The following is a 16422-nucleotide window of genomic DNA, read 5'->3' on the forward strand; positions in this document are numbered from 1 at the left end:
TTCAATTTAACTGAATAGCTTGAGGTTGATATTTTGACCAAGTTCCTACTGAATAAAAACATCATTTTAAAATGCATCCATGTTCTGTGCCCAGAAACTTACCTCAATCTCTCTTAGTTCTTTGTCTTCTAATAAATGCAATGGATCTAAAAAGTTTTGTTTCACATTGATATCAAGAGCTTCTTTTATATCACTCATCAACTTCATTGTTTCACCACAATCCAACAATGCTTGGCCTAGAGAAATGAGGAAACAAAGTCAGCTCAGCAATGAATGGGTTTTCCAGAGAAAGTCTTTTTCGCTTTGTCCTTTAAAAGGAATTTAATGCTGACAGTCCTATGGATATTGTTCACTCTTAAACTTTGGGCTTTATGGCCCCAGATTTAAAAAAAAATTCTTCTCATTTGTTGTTATATTTTTCCTAATACTTTCTAAATGTCCACAGGATAGATGAAATGCTATGGTTGAGCCCATTTCAATTTAAGTACTCATTTTATTCATTACATTTTTTTTAAAACCCTTACCTTCCATCTTGGAGTCAATACTCTGTATTGACTCCAACGCAGAAGAGTGGTAAGGGCTAGGCAATGGGGGTTAAATGACTTGTCCAGGGTCACACAGCTAGGAAGTGTCTGAGGCAAGATTTGAACCTAGTACCTCCCATCTCTAGGCCTGGCTCTCAATCCACTGAGCCACCCAGCTGCCCCCTATTCATTACATTATACTGGTACTTAATTTTTTTTTATTTTCCTGAGGAAGTTAACTCTTCAAAAATAAGCAGCTTAATAAACAGTGAAACAGATTAGATATTCCTTTTTTATAGATGACTTGCTAAGAAAACAAATCTGATAAAGAAGTAGGATAATATAAATCTATAAAACCATCAGCATTTCCATTTAGCAACAATAAAAACAAGAGACAATGCTAGAAAAAGAATTTCCATTCAGAATAACTAAATAATGAACAAATATGTGAAGACACAATTTGGACTTCTATAATTACAACATAAAGAAATAAAGAAAAATTAAAATAATTAAAGAGATATTTATACCTTGGTATTGGCCTGTACTGACAAAAAATGATAATAATACCTAAATTAACTTGCAGATTCATACTATGTCAAACTACCAAGGCATTATTTGGTAGAATTTGACCAAAAACTTTTAAAAATCATTTGGAGGAATAAAATGTCTAGAATCTCAAAGGAAATAATGGAAGGAAAGCAATACCAAAGGAGGACATACTACTTTTAAGATTTCAAACCATATATCAAAGTCTTCATCACCAAAACTATTTGGTATTGATTAAAAAATAGAAAAGTATACCACAGTTTGTTCAGCCATTCCCCAATTGAAGGACATACCCTCCTTTTCCAATTTGTTGCCACCACAAAAAGCGCAGCTATAAATATTTTCGTACAAGTCTGTTTATCTATGATCTCTTTGGGGTACACACCCAGCAATGGTATTGGCTGGATCAAAGGGCAGGCATTCTTTTATAGCCCTTTGAGCATAGTTCCAAATTGCCAGCCAGAATGGCTGGATCAGTTCACAGCTCCACCAGCAATGCATTAATGTCCCAATTTTGCCACATCCCCTCCAACATTCATTACTCTCCCCTTCTTTCATTTTAGCCAATCTGCTAGGTGTGAGGTGATACCTCAGAGTTATATCTCAAATCATATATGCGGGTGATGGAATACTATTGTGCTAAAAGGAATAATAAACTGGAGGAGTTCCAGGCAAACTGGAGAGACCTCCGGGAACTGATGCAGAGTGAAAAGAGCAGAGCCAGAAGAACATTGTACACAGAGACTGATACACTGTGGTAAAATCGAATGTAATGGACTTCTGTACCAGCAGCAATACAATGACCCAGGACAATTCTGAGGGATTCATGGTAAAGAACGCTACCCACATTCAGAGGAAGAACTACAGGAGAGGAAACATATAAGAAAAACAACTGCTTGAATGCATGGGTCAGGGTGGACATGATTGGGGATGTGGACTCGAAACTACCACACCAATGCAACTACCAACAATTTGAAAATTGGTCTTGATCAAGGACACATGACAAAACTAGTGGAAATGCACATCGGCCATGGGTGGGGGGGAGTGCAGGGGGCGAAGGGGAAAGGAGGAGCAGGAATCATGTAACCATGTTAAAAATGAATATTAATAAATGTTTGGGGAAAAAAAAGGAATAAACAATCTCAGGCTCTCCCTTAATACAAATCTTCACCTTCCATGGTGGATAAAAAAAATAGAAAAGTAGATTGATAGAAAAGACTAAATGATCAAGAAGCAAAAATAACTGACTTCTGTTGTCCTATATTTGACAAAACTGATGATACATTAGTGGAGAAAGTTTTCCCTGTTCCACAAGGATGAATAGGACATTGGAAAAGTTTGAAAACTGGGTCCTACCAGCACAATGACTGAGCCCCAGGGGGACACAAATTATATTAAAAATTAAGAGAAAGGAAGAAGGTACCTTTTATAATAACTATGCCTGGGAGCAATTTTTTTAATTCAAAGATATTTTATTTTCCCCAATACATGCAATAATAATTTTCAACATGTGCTTTCCAAAATATTAAGATCCAAACCATCTTCCTCCCTCACCCCTCTCAGAAAGAGTAAGCAATATGATCTGGCCCATACCTGTATTAGCATGTAAAACACACTTCCCACAAGGGTCCTTGTTGTAAGAGCATACTCATACATCATCAAAACCCAAAATAAAACCATAAACACACTGATGGGAAAGATAATAAGCTTTGATCTGCATCCATCCAACTCCCAACTGTTCTTTCTCTGGAGGTGGATAGCATTCCCTGTCATAAGCCTTTCAGAATTATCCTGGATCATTGCACTGCTGAGAGCAGTCAAGTTTCCACAGTTGATTATCATATGATATTGCTATTACTACATAATACTAATTAATTGCTATTACTACATAATACTAATTACTATATAATACTAATATACTTATAAGAGAAAGTAGTGAAAGAAGTTCATGAGTTTAATCCAGTGACCCCTCATCAAAGGTTTACTGTGGGCACACTCACCAAGCAATGTCTGGTATGCACTGGAATATGTAGTATATAAAACTAAAAACCCTGGCTTTTTGATTAAATTTTATTATTTGATTTTTTATTTGAAAATTTTTATTTAATTAATTTAGAATATTTTTTCATGGTTACATGATTCCTGTACTTTCCCTCCCTTCTTCAGCCTCCTCCCATAGCCAACAAGCAATTCCACTGGGTTTTACATGTGCCATTGATCCAGAGCTATTTCCATATTATTAATATTTGCACTAAGGTGATCGTCTAGAGCAGGGATCAGCAACCTTTTTGGCCGTCAGAGCCATAAACACCACATTTTTTAAAATGTAATTTCGTGAGAGCCGTACAGTGCTCACAGTGCACACTCCTGTAGCAGTGCCTGAAAAAAAAAATTGACTTTCTGGCTCCTGCAAAAAGAGCCATACATTGCTGACCCCTGGTCTAGAGTCTACATCCCCAATCATGTCCCCATGTGATCAAGCAATTGTTTTTCTTCTGTGTTTCTACTCCTGGGAGTAAATTCTTAAGTGAAATGAGAGAGAATAACACAAAAATAAAATAAACAATGTAAATTGCAAAAAGACGAAAAGGCTTTTTTTTTATATGAACAAAACTTATGTGGCAAGTATAAAGGAAAATGTAAATATGAGAAATATTTGTTATCAAATGACTCAAATAAAAATCTAGTACCCAAGAAATCCCAGTGAGCTTTCTTTAAAATGATTTTATCCCTTACTGAAGAAAAAATGGAAAAGCTTTAGGTAATATTATAACAAAAAGTTTAATACATCAATAGCAATGGAACCACCAGGCTTAAACCCTAATATCTCAATCTGAACAAAATAAACAAAGAGGTAAAGCAGCCAGAATGAACCACATATAAATAGTGGAAAGCAATACTGAAGACATTCAATTGGAGGACAGTTAGGGACCAATTTATAAGTTATCTAAGGGCCAAGAAGATATCAGTGGGATAGAAAAGAATACTGGACCTTTTTAATATATTCCTCAAAAAATAGTAACCAAGAGACCATCAAAAATTAACAACTTAAATACCTACTCTCCAATCTATAAAAAGTTTTGATGAGAAACATATATACATGTATTGAAGGTATTCTTAACAAAAGCATAAGGAGAAAATAAGAGAGTTTTCCAAATGATAGCCAATAATGAACCAAATCCTTATCATCTCACAATTTAAAAAAATATAGAGAGAATATGAGATAATATAGCATATTAATATAATAAATGTTTATTGAATTGTTTGCTGATTATGAAATTGTATTTGATTGGGTAGAGAAAAATGCCATTTATTGATTTTTTTTTATAGCAAGGATATCTCATCCATGCATTAAGACCACTCAAGATTCTTTGGGAAACCGAAGAATATAAATAACCCCATTCAGTGACTTTCTGATAAGAAACATCAGATGAGGTATAAAATAATTTGCATTAGGTTTGAAGAGTGCTTTACAAGTCACTTAACTTGTTTCCCACAGGGCTAGAAGGAGGTGCCATTATCCTCATTTTCCAGATGAGGAGATTGAAAGTGGCTTGTCCTGCATCACAAAGCTACTGTCCAAGGTAGAATTCAAACTTGGGTATTCCTAACTTGAAGTACAGCATTAAATCCATACTGCTAACCTAGCTTGCCAAAGCAAAGGGAAGAAAACTAACAGAATACAAGGTAAGAAATGATTCCCTGTAGATGGTGAGGTCTTTTAATATCCTCTTGTTTGAAGACAACTGACTTTACTCTCTCAAGATTCCAAACCCCTAACTGATTACAGAACTCAGCCAAAGCTTGAAAAAACTATATGACCCACTCTCTCTATACTACAAATTGCATCAAACACCAAGACTAGACTATATCTATAATCACTCAAAGGAATTTGGTACATCATCCATGTACTTAGAAAAGATCAAGTGGATGAAAAATATCTGCCAATATCATCATTATTTTTTGACATAATGCTAGAAATGATATATATAGGAAAAATATAAGAAAAACAATAAGGGAATATGCACAAAAAACAACTTTCACTTTCTGCAGATAATGATAGTGCGCTTAGAAAAATAAAGTGATTTAAAAATTTATTGAAATCATTAATAACTTTGGCAACGTTGCAAGATATAAAATGAATTTCCATTTATTATCAGCATTTCTGTATGTTAAAAAATAAGAAAAAATAGAGAAATTTCACTTAAAATAACTATAAAAACAATCTTTAAAATATTTAAACACACACACAGAGTCCTAAATAACTGATCATGAGTAGGCTAAACTAATAACAATACTACCTACATATTAATTAACTGATTTAGTGCCATACCAACAAAGGATAACATTACAGAAGTAGAAAAAAATAATAACAAAATTCTTCTGGAGGAGCAAAAGGTCAAGAATCTCAAGGGAAATAATGGGGTTAAGAAAGAAAGTCTAGCAATATTAGATCCTAAGCAATAAAACAAAGTGATAATTATTAAAACCATATGGTGCTGGTTAAAAAATTAGCCTGTGAAGGGGTGAAGCCAAAATAGCAGAAAAGTTATAGGAATTTTTCAGATTTCTACCAAATTACCTTCCAAAAATTCTGGAGCAGCATAACCCACAAAAAGATAAAGTGAAGTAATTTTTCAGCCCAAAAAAACTTAGAAGACCAGCATGAAGGATCCAGTGCACCAGAATAGAGATGAAGCAAGCCTGAAAGGAGAGGCCCCATTGAGGCAATAGGCTTTGGGCACCGCAGAAATAGCAGCCAAAGATTCTGGAAGGTTCAGCCACAGATAGTGAGAGGGGTTGGACAACTGTGCAGAAGGAGACGACAGGGGTTCCTTTGCTGGCTCTGGCGGCAAGACTTTTGTCTCATTGCCCATAAGCAAAACTAGGTCACAGCCCTGAGGCACAGTTACAGGATGAGGAAGAGGAAGTTTTTTAAACTGTTAAAGAAAAAAGCAGGAAAATGAACAAACAACAACAACAACAACAAAAAGAAACTCAACATATAAACTTAAGTGTTAAATTGTTTGTTCTTTCAGGGAAGAAGAGAATTTGGAACTCAAATTTTTAAAAAATGAATGTTAACAATTGTTTTTACTTGTAATTGAGAAAAAATATTCTTAAAAATAAAATTTCCAACACACAAAAAAAGAATATGTGCATACCCTTTGACTCAACAATACTACAACTAGACATATGCCCTAAGGCCATGTTGGCAAATCTGTAACAAGCATGTTGGAGGGTGCTGCACCCCTCCCAGTCTCCACCCTACCTGAGGACATTTCTCACCTCACCTCTGTCTTTGCTCAGCAGCCCAATGGGAGTGCTTCCTCTCTCCTATGTGTGTGTGTGTGGGGGGGGGGGGATTGCAGGGGGCCTCATATGTGGTGTAAGGGTTGAAGTTTGGGCACTTGGTGTCTAAAAGGTGCACCATCGCTGCCCTAAGGGGGTCAAAGAAAGAAGGCCAAAAATATACAAAAATATTCACTGTGTAACTAAGAGAGTGTCCATCAATTAAGAAAAGGCTAAACAAATTATGGTAAAAGAATGTAATGAAATGATAATACACTATAAGAAATGAAAACAGTTTCAGAAAAAACCTGGGAAGATTAATATGGTCTGATAAAGAATGAAGTAAAAAGAACCAAGAAAAAAAATTATGTTATGAACTGTCATGTTATAAACAATGTAAAAACAATTCTGAAATACTTCAGAAGAATAAGCAATGCAAGAATTAATCATGATTCCAGAAGGCTGATGAACCTTGTTCCCGTGTCCTAGCATAGAGATGAGGGACTATGAGGTCAGAATGAGACATATTTTTGGATAGGGTCAATGTGGAAGTTTGTTTAGTTTGACTAAGCTTATTTGTTACAAGGGTTTTGTTGTTCCTTTTTGTTTCAGTGGAGTAAGGGAATGGTTGGAAAGAAAAATTTATAAATTATGTATAATGTGAATAAATAAAATATAATTTTTAAAATAATTTTTAAAAATAATTTTTAAAATTTTTTTAAAAAGAAAAAAATTTTAATATGTATTTGGATGTACACTCAAAAGAGCATGTCTAGTGGTAAATATTTCTGGGCTAAACAGTTCAGATAGGTCCAAGCTGAAAAGGAAGGAGGAATGGAAGCCCAATTGCTTTAAAGAAATACAAAACTCTAATTAACTACAAGCTTTCCATGAAAGCAAAGGCCCTACTTTTCAATATTGACATTTTGCCTGTATTGCCCTATGGCTTTAAGACCTAGAATATCAATGAAAAAAACTTAGGATAAAGTATAACACAAGAAAGGCAAATAAATAAGAATTATGTGGTGAGTGTGAGCAGGCTACAGCATTAACCAAGGAACTCTGGAAGAAAGAAGTAAGAATATCATCAGGGAATTACATGACAGAAAGAAAAGATGGGTTGATCACATAGAAGAACCAGGGATGAAAGAATGATTAGTTGGAGGGCTCTACTTATACTGTGGGGATATCAGCAAAAGGGAGGAAGGATTCTAGTTCACAGACTGGACCACCCTGTGGTGAGCTTTGGAAGGATGTAGACAGAAGTTGCACAAGACAGACATATGCTAGGCTATGATCTGCACCTGTGAAGAGGACTCCATATCAGTAGAATGATATAGCCATTTGAATATATGTTTGTTACAAAGAAGGCCTCATTTGGTGAGGTTATTATGGGGTAAGAGGGATAGAATATCCAAAAAAGGCTGATAAAAAGAAAAGACTTCAATTAAAAATAGCAATAGGCAAATATATAAAACACAAAGGTCAAACAGTTGCTTTTAATTTGCTAATGTTCTTCCCCCGCCCCCTTATGCAGAGTTTCCTGCACTAAACATTCTAAAACAGACTGCATGTTGTCTGAGGTTCATCCAGATGTCTATATTAAACTTACAATCTCAGCTTCTGTGCAACTGATGTTTCTGAGAAAACCTGTTCTCTCTCTCTCCCTCTAGGGGCCAATTCTCCTTCTTTCCAGTTTTGCCCTGAAGGAGTCAAAATGGAAATTGTTCATTGGACATCAGTGCCAGTTCTCAAAATAAGGCTTTTCTCAACTAATTGGAGAGGGAGTCCATTTCTCATCTGATTCCCAAGTACCCAAGGCCTGCTACAGCTAAACTAGATTATTTTATAAATGAGCATATCAATACCCTTCCAGAAGAAGTCAAAGCTTCATTCTCTCTTTCCTCTTCAAAGTCAGCTTTAACCTGATCTATTCTTCTTCATTGTATGAAGTTGCTCTATCTTAATTAGATAAGTGAATCCTTTTTTCTTCCCTAGGTGTCCTTCCTTGTTTATAGTTGAGTGTGAACAGGGCTGCTTTTCTGCTCCATACTTGTGTGTTCCCCCAATTATATGTCCATACTCTGAGGCCCTGACATTAAATGAGAAGTTAATTCATACTCAAGTAAAACTTGACTGTTTCTCCATTATAACCAACCCACAGCTACACTTTTTACAAGGATGCTAAATTTCCTTCTCCTAAAGAGGCAATATGGAGTTATAGAACAAATGGGGTATACACAGTCAGAGGACCTAGGTTTGAATAATGATTCCAATAGTTACTACCTGGGGTGGGACATTAGGCAAGTTAGCTAATCTATGCAGCTCATTTTCTACTTCTGCAAAATGATAGTGCAGAATTAGATGGTTTTCTTCAAGTCCGGCTAAAATCTCACCCTCTGCATAAAGTCTTTTCCAATCTTCTTTAATTCTGATGCCTTTCCTTTATTGATTAGCTACAATTTATTCCACTATAGCATCTATTTGCATATTGACTCCATCACTTGACTATGAGCTCCTTGAGAACAGAGACTGTCTTTTACCTTTGTACCCTGCACACTGTAGGAGGTTTATTGACTGACTGATCTCTAAGATCCTTCTAGCTTAATGCCCTATGAACTTTCTGGAATCTTTCTCTCTGCCAAAGAGGAGTAAGATAACCTCCTCTATTTCATGACTTAGTGAGAGCCATCAGTGAGAGAGGAACACAAACTGGAAACACTGAGTAGCTTGTGTTCTCCAAGTGTTTACCCTCTTGAACGTGATGTTTCTTTCCCATGCCTCAGGTACAATTAATTTGATTATTATTTTAGTATTCACAAGCTTTAGGGCAGTGATCCCCAAACTTTTTTTTAATTGTACACCACTCAGTAAAACTTTTGTGGAGGAGATATGCCCAATACATGTATGATAATTTTAAAATTAGGCACATCTATATTCATGTATATTATAAAACATATGGAAAGTTTTAAAAATTTTAAGATGTACTGAAGATAACATTTTTAAAATAATTTATATTTTATTTATTAACAGCATCAAAACTTTTTCTCACTAAAAAAATAATTTTACTAAGTCACTATGAATATGGGTCACTATTTTTTTTAATCTTAAATTTACTATGTTATGATGCAGCAATACAAGTTCTAGTTTGATTTATTTTAATGGCTGTCATAGCTGAAATGGGTAGTATTTACAAACTATAGTCCCTTAGAAAATACTATTTTTAAAGGCAATACAGGAGTTGGTAGGGGGAAAACTATTCTTTTTATTCTCTATCTCATTATATTCTTTAACTCTTAAAAAAATCTTCTGAGTGCTTGTTTCAGCAGCACATATACTAAAGTTGGAACGATACAGAGAAGATTAGATTAGCATGGCCTCTACGCAAGGATGACATGCAAATTCATGAAGCGTTGCATATTTTTCTGGCTATTTTTATTTTATCCTGGGTTAGAGCTATCAAAATTCATGTATACACATAACAGGCTAAAAAATGATCTTGTATAATGCTGCATAATTTATTGAACAAAATCTGATCATTGAGATACCTGCAGAGTGTAAATGGTACAATAACAAATGAACAGAATTGCATAAAAAAAATCTTCTGACTCAAAAAAAAAGTACTAAATCCTTTAAAAGTACCCCTTCTATAAGAGATCTTTCTAGATTCCCCAAGATGTTAGTATTCCAGATCCAGCTAAGCATGTAAAATTGTCTAACCTTTTATATTCCCTTCTTTATTGTGCAAATTGCCCTCATTTGTGTTCATATATCCAGAAACAAAGGAAAGCTAATATGACACAGGATTATGACATAGGGAGATTAAGTGAAGGCACCGGGGTCAATCAATATATTTACTTGATGTCTACAAATCTTAATTTCTTCTTTTAGATTAAAAACTAAACTGCAATAGAAATTCTCCTATTTTCCTCCCACATCTACATGGGTCATATCTGACACACTGGAGATCACTATTTTATCATTTAGTACAAACTATGATCCCTGTCCCATGATGGGAAACTCTGAGATTCTTAAATCGTATACAGTCCTTTTTAGCTAGAATGGATCTTTATCCTCCCCTAGTAAATTTCTAAGGATGAGGTATAAAGAAGGACGGGTACTGCTTTGCTTTTGTCTTTGAAGCTTAAGGAACTTGGCACTGAATAAAAACTTGTTGGATTGAAGCCTGAGCATAACAGAGGGGGAAGAAGAGGAGTGATGAGAAACAGGAGAATGGACCCAAGGAAGTCATAGTTTTCATACTGTAATTCATATCCTGAAATTTCACAAGCCTTTCCTTCTCCCTTCAAGTAAGACACAAAACTCTTCAATATCTTACTGCTGCAAATCATCTTTGTGGGTATGCTTTCTAGTCAAAGAACAGAATCACCTACCTCTGAGGGGCTTTGGGGTCAAAGGACCTGAAGTCACCTGAGCCTTGTGGGTGGACAGCCCACTTAGCTCTCAGGAAACCATTATACCCCCAGATCTCTACCCTCAACCATTGAGGCAAGGCAGAGAGAGAGAGAGAGAGAGAGAGAGAGAGAGAGAGAAACAGGCCTATTTAATAAGGTGCCAAGTTTATCAAATCACCTGAGCCATTCATTTAAACAAAGTGAATAAGGAATCAAGTAGTATAAAAAGCTTGTAATTTACTGCCCAAACTTGTTCCACCTTCTAAGCATGGTCAGCCCCTCTGTGAATTACCTAGGATTTCTTATGCATTATATTCTTCCTCTGAGATTTCAAAGCCAATGAAAGGGAAAGGAGAGTTTATAAGCAACATGACCATCCATCAGACATATGGAGATCGAGTGAGAGCACCAGGGTCAATCCATATAGTCAATGTTAATAAAGTTTAATTTCTTTTTCAAGATAAAATATAAACAGAAATAAAAGTTTTAATATTTACTACTCAAACCCTCATGACTCCACTAGCACATTTTGTATATAACCCCCATGGGATCTGGAAACCCTGCTTGGAAGACTTCAGGTTTAAAAATCAGTAATAACCATGCTGTTTCAGCCCATGTCAGGAAATTTTGCCACCCTATAGTTTTATGCCATCAGTTTTGCTAGTATATTAAAAATGCATAAACAATCATTCAAAATCATCGAATATAAATTGTTAACCACAAAGTATATTACTCTGCATTCTTTACCAGCATCTGCTCAAAACAAGTAAAAATTAAACAGAAACTCTAAAGACAATACACTATATTGATGTGCTTTCAAAATCTATTTTACTGCTCTTCAGGCTTTCAGATGTGGCTGCATTAATTTAAGAGCAATAGAACACTATCTTTTACAAAATAATATAAATTTGGATATTCAAAAGTACTTGGCATACACTCACCAAATAGGGATTCTTCTCCAAGTTCTGACCCATAGCGCAGCATACAGTCTCCTAGTATCCCTTCAGAATGTGGGTATGTTTGGTTTTTCAACTGCCCTGTGATCTTGGACACAGTCTGCATCACTCCTAGCTTCATTCTATATGCTTAAAGACATAGTCACTTGTAATTCTTTACACTTACAAAATCAGAATGCATGATATAGAGCAAATAAAATTACAGCATCCCACAGGAAAGCAACTTTATGACTTGGGTACATCAGGAGAACAAAAAATGAGCAAAAGTTCACCCATGTAAATGAAGGTCTTTTTTCCTATTTAACTTTTTTGACTCAAGTTAATAAAGTTTGGATTCTTGGCCAAGCTAGATAGGTAAGAATATTTTTATACAAGGGCAGAAAATAGCTTCATAAAGTACAGTAAACATATTCAAGGCCCAAACTTTTAATAACTGGTAAGTTTTAATATGCATTGCCCTCCTAACTCCTACCCCTCAGAAAACAAAATACAAAAAAAATCTCAAAAAATATACTGCTACAATATATAGTACTATGCATTTTGATCAACACTAGCAATTAAGAGCCATGAAAAGAGAGGGTTTTTCCTGTTGACATATTAAAATGAGATGAATTTAACTCAGTTATACTGTATCATTTCACTAAATGCATACTAGCATGTAATTTTCTTTTAATGAAAAATTTTAAACTAAAATTGCAAAATCACATGAAAATGAACTATGTTAAAATAGTTTTTGCATGACACATAGAGTCAATATCAAATTTCTTGCCTTTCCCACAGAAGGGGGAGGAGATGGAAGGAGGATCAGAATTTGGAACAAAAAAAAATTAAATGTTAAAAATTGTTTTAAAAAACATTGGAAAAAAATTTAAATATATAAGAAATTGAACCAAGTAATTTAACTAATTTAACTAAATTTAAGATGCCAAAACCAAGAATAAGAAGTGACTGTACAACAATACATATTAGTCTTTGAATTTTAAGATTTGGATAAGTTCTTCAACTTTCTGTAATCATTCTTTCCTGGTTGATAGCAAAGCATCATGCTTCTGGCCATTTTTTCAGGTGTCAGAGGAGTAACACTAGAGCTCAAGGCCCTGTACAAGTCCCAGTCTGATTTAGCAACATGAAAACAAAATCTATTTATTGAGCACTTAATCCATAATGGGCATTGTGTTTGGCATTACCATTAAAGCCAGTTTCTACCCTAAGGTATATCTAGAGACTGCAAAGGTGGCATGCTTATAACATAGAAAGATGGTGTGCATGTGCGTGTGATCCCTGCATGTACTGGAAACCAGTCTTGTTACTTTAAGAGTCAGAGTCAGTCTGTCTGTCTCTCTGTCTCTCTCTCTCTGTCTCTCTCTCTGTCTCTCTCTCTCTCTCTNTCTCTCTCTCTCTCTCTCTCTCTCTCTCTCTCTCTCTCTCTCTCTCTCTTTCTCTTTCTCCCCCCTTTCCTTCTCCTCCTATCCTTCACTCCCAATACACCCAATTAAGAATACAATAAGAGTAAATTGTTAAACTTCTGTATTCAGGTGAAGAAGTCATGGCAGGCTAGGATGGTGGGAGAGGCTTCAGTGGTGTAAGCTGGAATATAATTGAGTCAAAAAAGAAGATTGGAGCTAAAAAATACAAAGGATATAAAAGAGTATTCTAGACATGGAGACCAGCATGGATAAAAGTATGGAGAATGGAATGCATAGAAAATTGGGGGTGGTGCTAAGGGCTGACTAGTTTGATTAGAGCACAGGATTAACATATGAGAATGGTAGGAGATAAATTTGGAAATCTAGACTAAAAAAGTCCTTGAATTCCAGTTTTTATTTTATCCTTTCAGAGGCCAGATGGAAATTTTTGAGCAAAATAATGTTTTAGGAAGATTATTCTAGGCCTAGTAAAGGATTGCTGGTAGAAAAAGTTCTTAAGTGGCTTTGCAGATGTCCAAAAGAGAGGTGATAATGCCATGAATATCAACATGTAAACCAGTAACCTTAGAACACAAATTACTGGTGGAAGAAACATGTTGCAGGTGATTTTATTTAATGGTACATCACTTAACCAAAAGTGATTTTTAACTAAAAAATCTCACCTGTACAAAACATAGGTGAGAGGTAGGAAGTAAGGGGTGGGGTGGAAGTGGGGGAAGGCTTCTAGCAAACAAGAAAAGAATATATACACTAAATTATATGTACTAAACTCATGAACTTAAGAGGAGTTCACCTAAAGAAAGAACAATCTCCTCAGGTCCTTATTCAATTGCTTTACTCTTATTTTAGACCATATTCTAAACAAAATCAGTTATTTGTCTTGCCAAGCAGTAATTCCTAATATCCTCAAACATGGAAATAAATCTCTTGGCATCTGAGCCTTTATCACTTCAGACTCCCATCTTTGGCACAGGACCTCAGTAACTGTAGCTCATCAACAGGAAACAAAACTTAATAAAAGAGCTGTTTATACTCTGTTTAAAATATTTCAATAAAAACACCTTTGCTATAGCACTCTACTTGGCAGAGAAGCAAAAGAATCTCCATTTAAAAAATGAGGATGCAAAATTTAATTTGGTATCTGCTAAGTCTCTCGTCTGACTATCATATTCCCTGAAATTATTCTTCATGAAGAAAGGTTTCACTTTCTAAACCTTTTATCAAATATTTGGAAGACAACTTAGGAAAACTCAGCAAAGAAACGTAGTAAAAAGTTCTCAGTTTGGAATCCAAAGGTCTGGATTCAAAACCCTGCCCTCCCACATGCTACCCGTATGATAGCTTGAGTAAGACTTCAGTCTCCTAATTCATAAAATGATGGAGAGGGATTATGTGACCTCTAAAGCAAATTTCCCTCCCATAAATCTGTAATATCATCTACTCTTGGTATGCTAACTTAAAAAAATAACTAACTAGTAACATGCTTTGATGATAGATGAAATGTTAGAAGATGTCAAGATATTTCCTAACTTTACCTGGATTTGGCTGAAGATACATGGTGCATTTTGAAAGAAGCTCTATAAATGCTCTATGGGTTACATCTATTTTCTGAAAAAGAAATTTTACAAGATGTAAAAATACCATAAAATCTAAACAATCCATATAGCATCAAGCTTTAGAAGCAATGTTCAATGATCAAACGCTGGTACAAACAGCATGAGGCTTCAATTTACCAAAGATTTTTCTTATAGTTGAGATGTGCCAAGATCTTATCATTTACAGTCTTCTGTTTATGGCATATTGGAGCCTCCAGATAAGTTTTTAAATGAATGTTAATTAATTTTGTTTTTAGAATCTTTGCAGAACACAGAACAAAGCCCTTGTTTTTCAGAAACCTAGATTCCTATATTAAAATCAGTCCTGGGAATGGTGGGCCTAACATTTTGATTCCCAAGTAGCAGTATAGTATGGGATAGCAGATTAAGGACTTGCTTAAGATTAAGAACTATACGTTAATTCATCAATCATTCAACCATCAGTTCAAAAGTTTACTATGTACATGGCACCACCCTAGATGACAGAATTACAAAGATAAGAACAAAAACAAACACTGCTACCATTCACTTGCTGGTTGAACTTGGGCCTCCATTCCTATAACAGAGTATATAAAACCCATATGATGGGAGTATCAGAATTCACCACTTATGGCATTATAGTAATAAGAACTGAATTAATGCTGAAGCCAGAAACTGCATTCACATTGCACAAATTACCAGCTCTAATCTCTCTTTAGTCCCGGTATTTCTAAGATTACTTTCCATAACCTCTTACCTTACTCCTGACTAACACTAAGTTATAAACAAAATTTTCAGCCTAGATATATTCTGTTACACATGGAATGAAGGTAGTTGTAAACTACCTCCTAACTCAAGTTTCTCTCCTCTCTAATCCAGACTCAGTACAAAGCAGTATTCTGAAGCACAGGTCTGACTATGTCTTTCTCTTGTTCTAAAAGTTCTCATCATCTCTTATTGATCTCTATACATTACATACAGAATGATCCAGTCAAACTAACTCTATTGCTTTATCTCACAAATAAAATCTATTTCTGAGCTTTTGCACAACCTACCTGCCAACCCTAAAAAGCTCTTCCTGCTCACCACTACCTTTTAGAATATCTCTAGGTCCTTTCGACAATCAATTCAAGTGTCACTTTTACTACAAAACTTTTCCTGACTTTTCCAATTGTTTATCCCCTCCCCACACAATAAAATAATATTTTTTGTATGTGCATATACATACTGTGTGAGGTAAATATTTAGGAGACTTCTATCCCAGCTTTGATCCTGTGCACCCCAGAGTGACGCAACATAGGAACCAAGAGTCATGTGTCTGACTGCCCTGAGTCCCAGCATCAGCACAACAGGCATCCCAGAGAAGAAGACTAGGGCAGATGGCAAAAAAGCCATTGGCTGAGAAAAGATCCAGGGCTGGGAGGAGCTTAGGTTTGAAAAGCCAGTCCAGGAAGCAGAGTTAGTCTCTTTTGCTTCTTTAAGACTGTCTCTGGGCTTGCTCTCTCTCTTCTGGAGCCCTCTTATCTTATCCGGCCATCTCTGAAAAGCAGCCCAGTGGGAGGCTTCAATGAGGGACTTGATCCTACTAAGTAGAAAGACTGAAAACTGATTTCTCTCTCTCTCTCTCTCTCTCTCTCTCTCTCTCTCTCTCTCTCTCTCTCTCTCTCTCTCTCCTGTCTCTTATACAC

The 16422-nt window shown here is 35.5% G+C and overlaps 1 protein-coding gene and 1 non-coding gene across 2 annotated transcripts in view; one reads left to right on the top strand and one right to left on the bottom strand.

Annotated features, from left to right (window-relative positions):
* SH3GL3 (SH3 domain containing GRB2 like 3, endophilin A3) overlaps nt 1-16422 on the bottom strand; it is an 81010-nt gene that overhangs the window by 31670 nt on the left and 32918 nt on the right. Inside the window, exons 3-5 of the mRNA XM_044660157.1 lie at nt 14696-14768; nt 11719-11862; nt 103-236 (exon numbers count right to left, since the gene is read on the bottom strand). Of these exons, the coding sequence (XP_044516092.1) occupies nt 103-236; nt 11719-11862; nt 14696-14768 (351 nt within the window). The remainder of the gene's footprint in view (nt 1-102; nt 237-11718; nt 11863-14695; nt 14769-16422) is intronic.
* LOC123238319 lies at nt 9676-9787 on the top strand. The gene has a single exon (XR_006505521.1). It is a non-coding gene; the product is annotated as a U6 spliceosomal RNA (small nuclear RNA).

The sequence above is a fragment of the Gracilinanus agilis genome, chromosome 2 (assembly GCF_016433145.1).
Source record: "Gracilinanus agilis isolate LMUSP501 chromosome 2, AgileGrace, whole genome shotgun sequence".
In the NCBI taxonomy this organism is placed as follows: Eukaryota; Metazoa; Chordata; class Mammalia; order Didelphimorphia; family Didelphidae; genus Gracilinanus; species Gracilinanus agilis.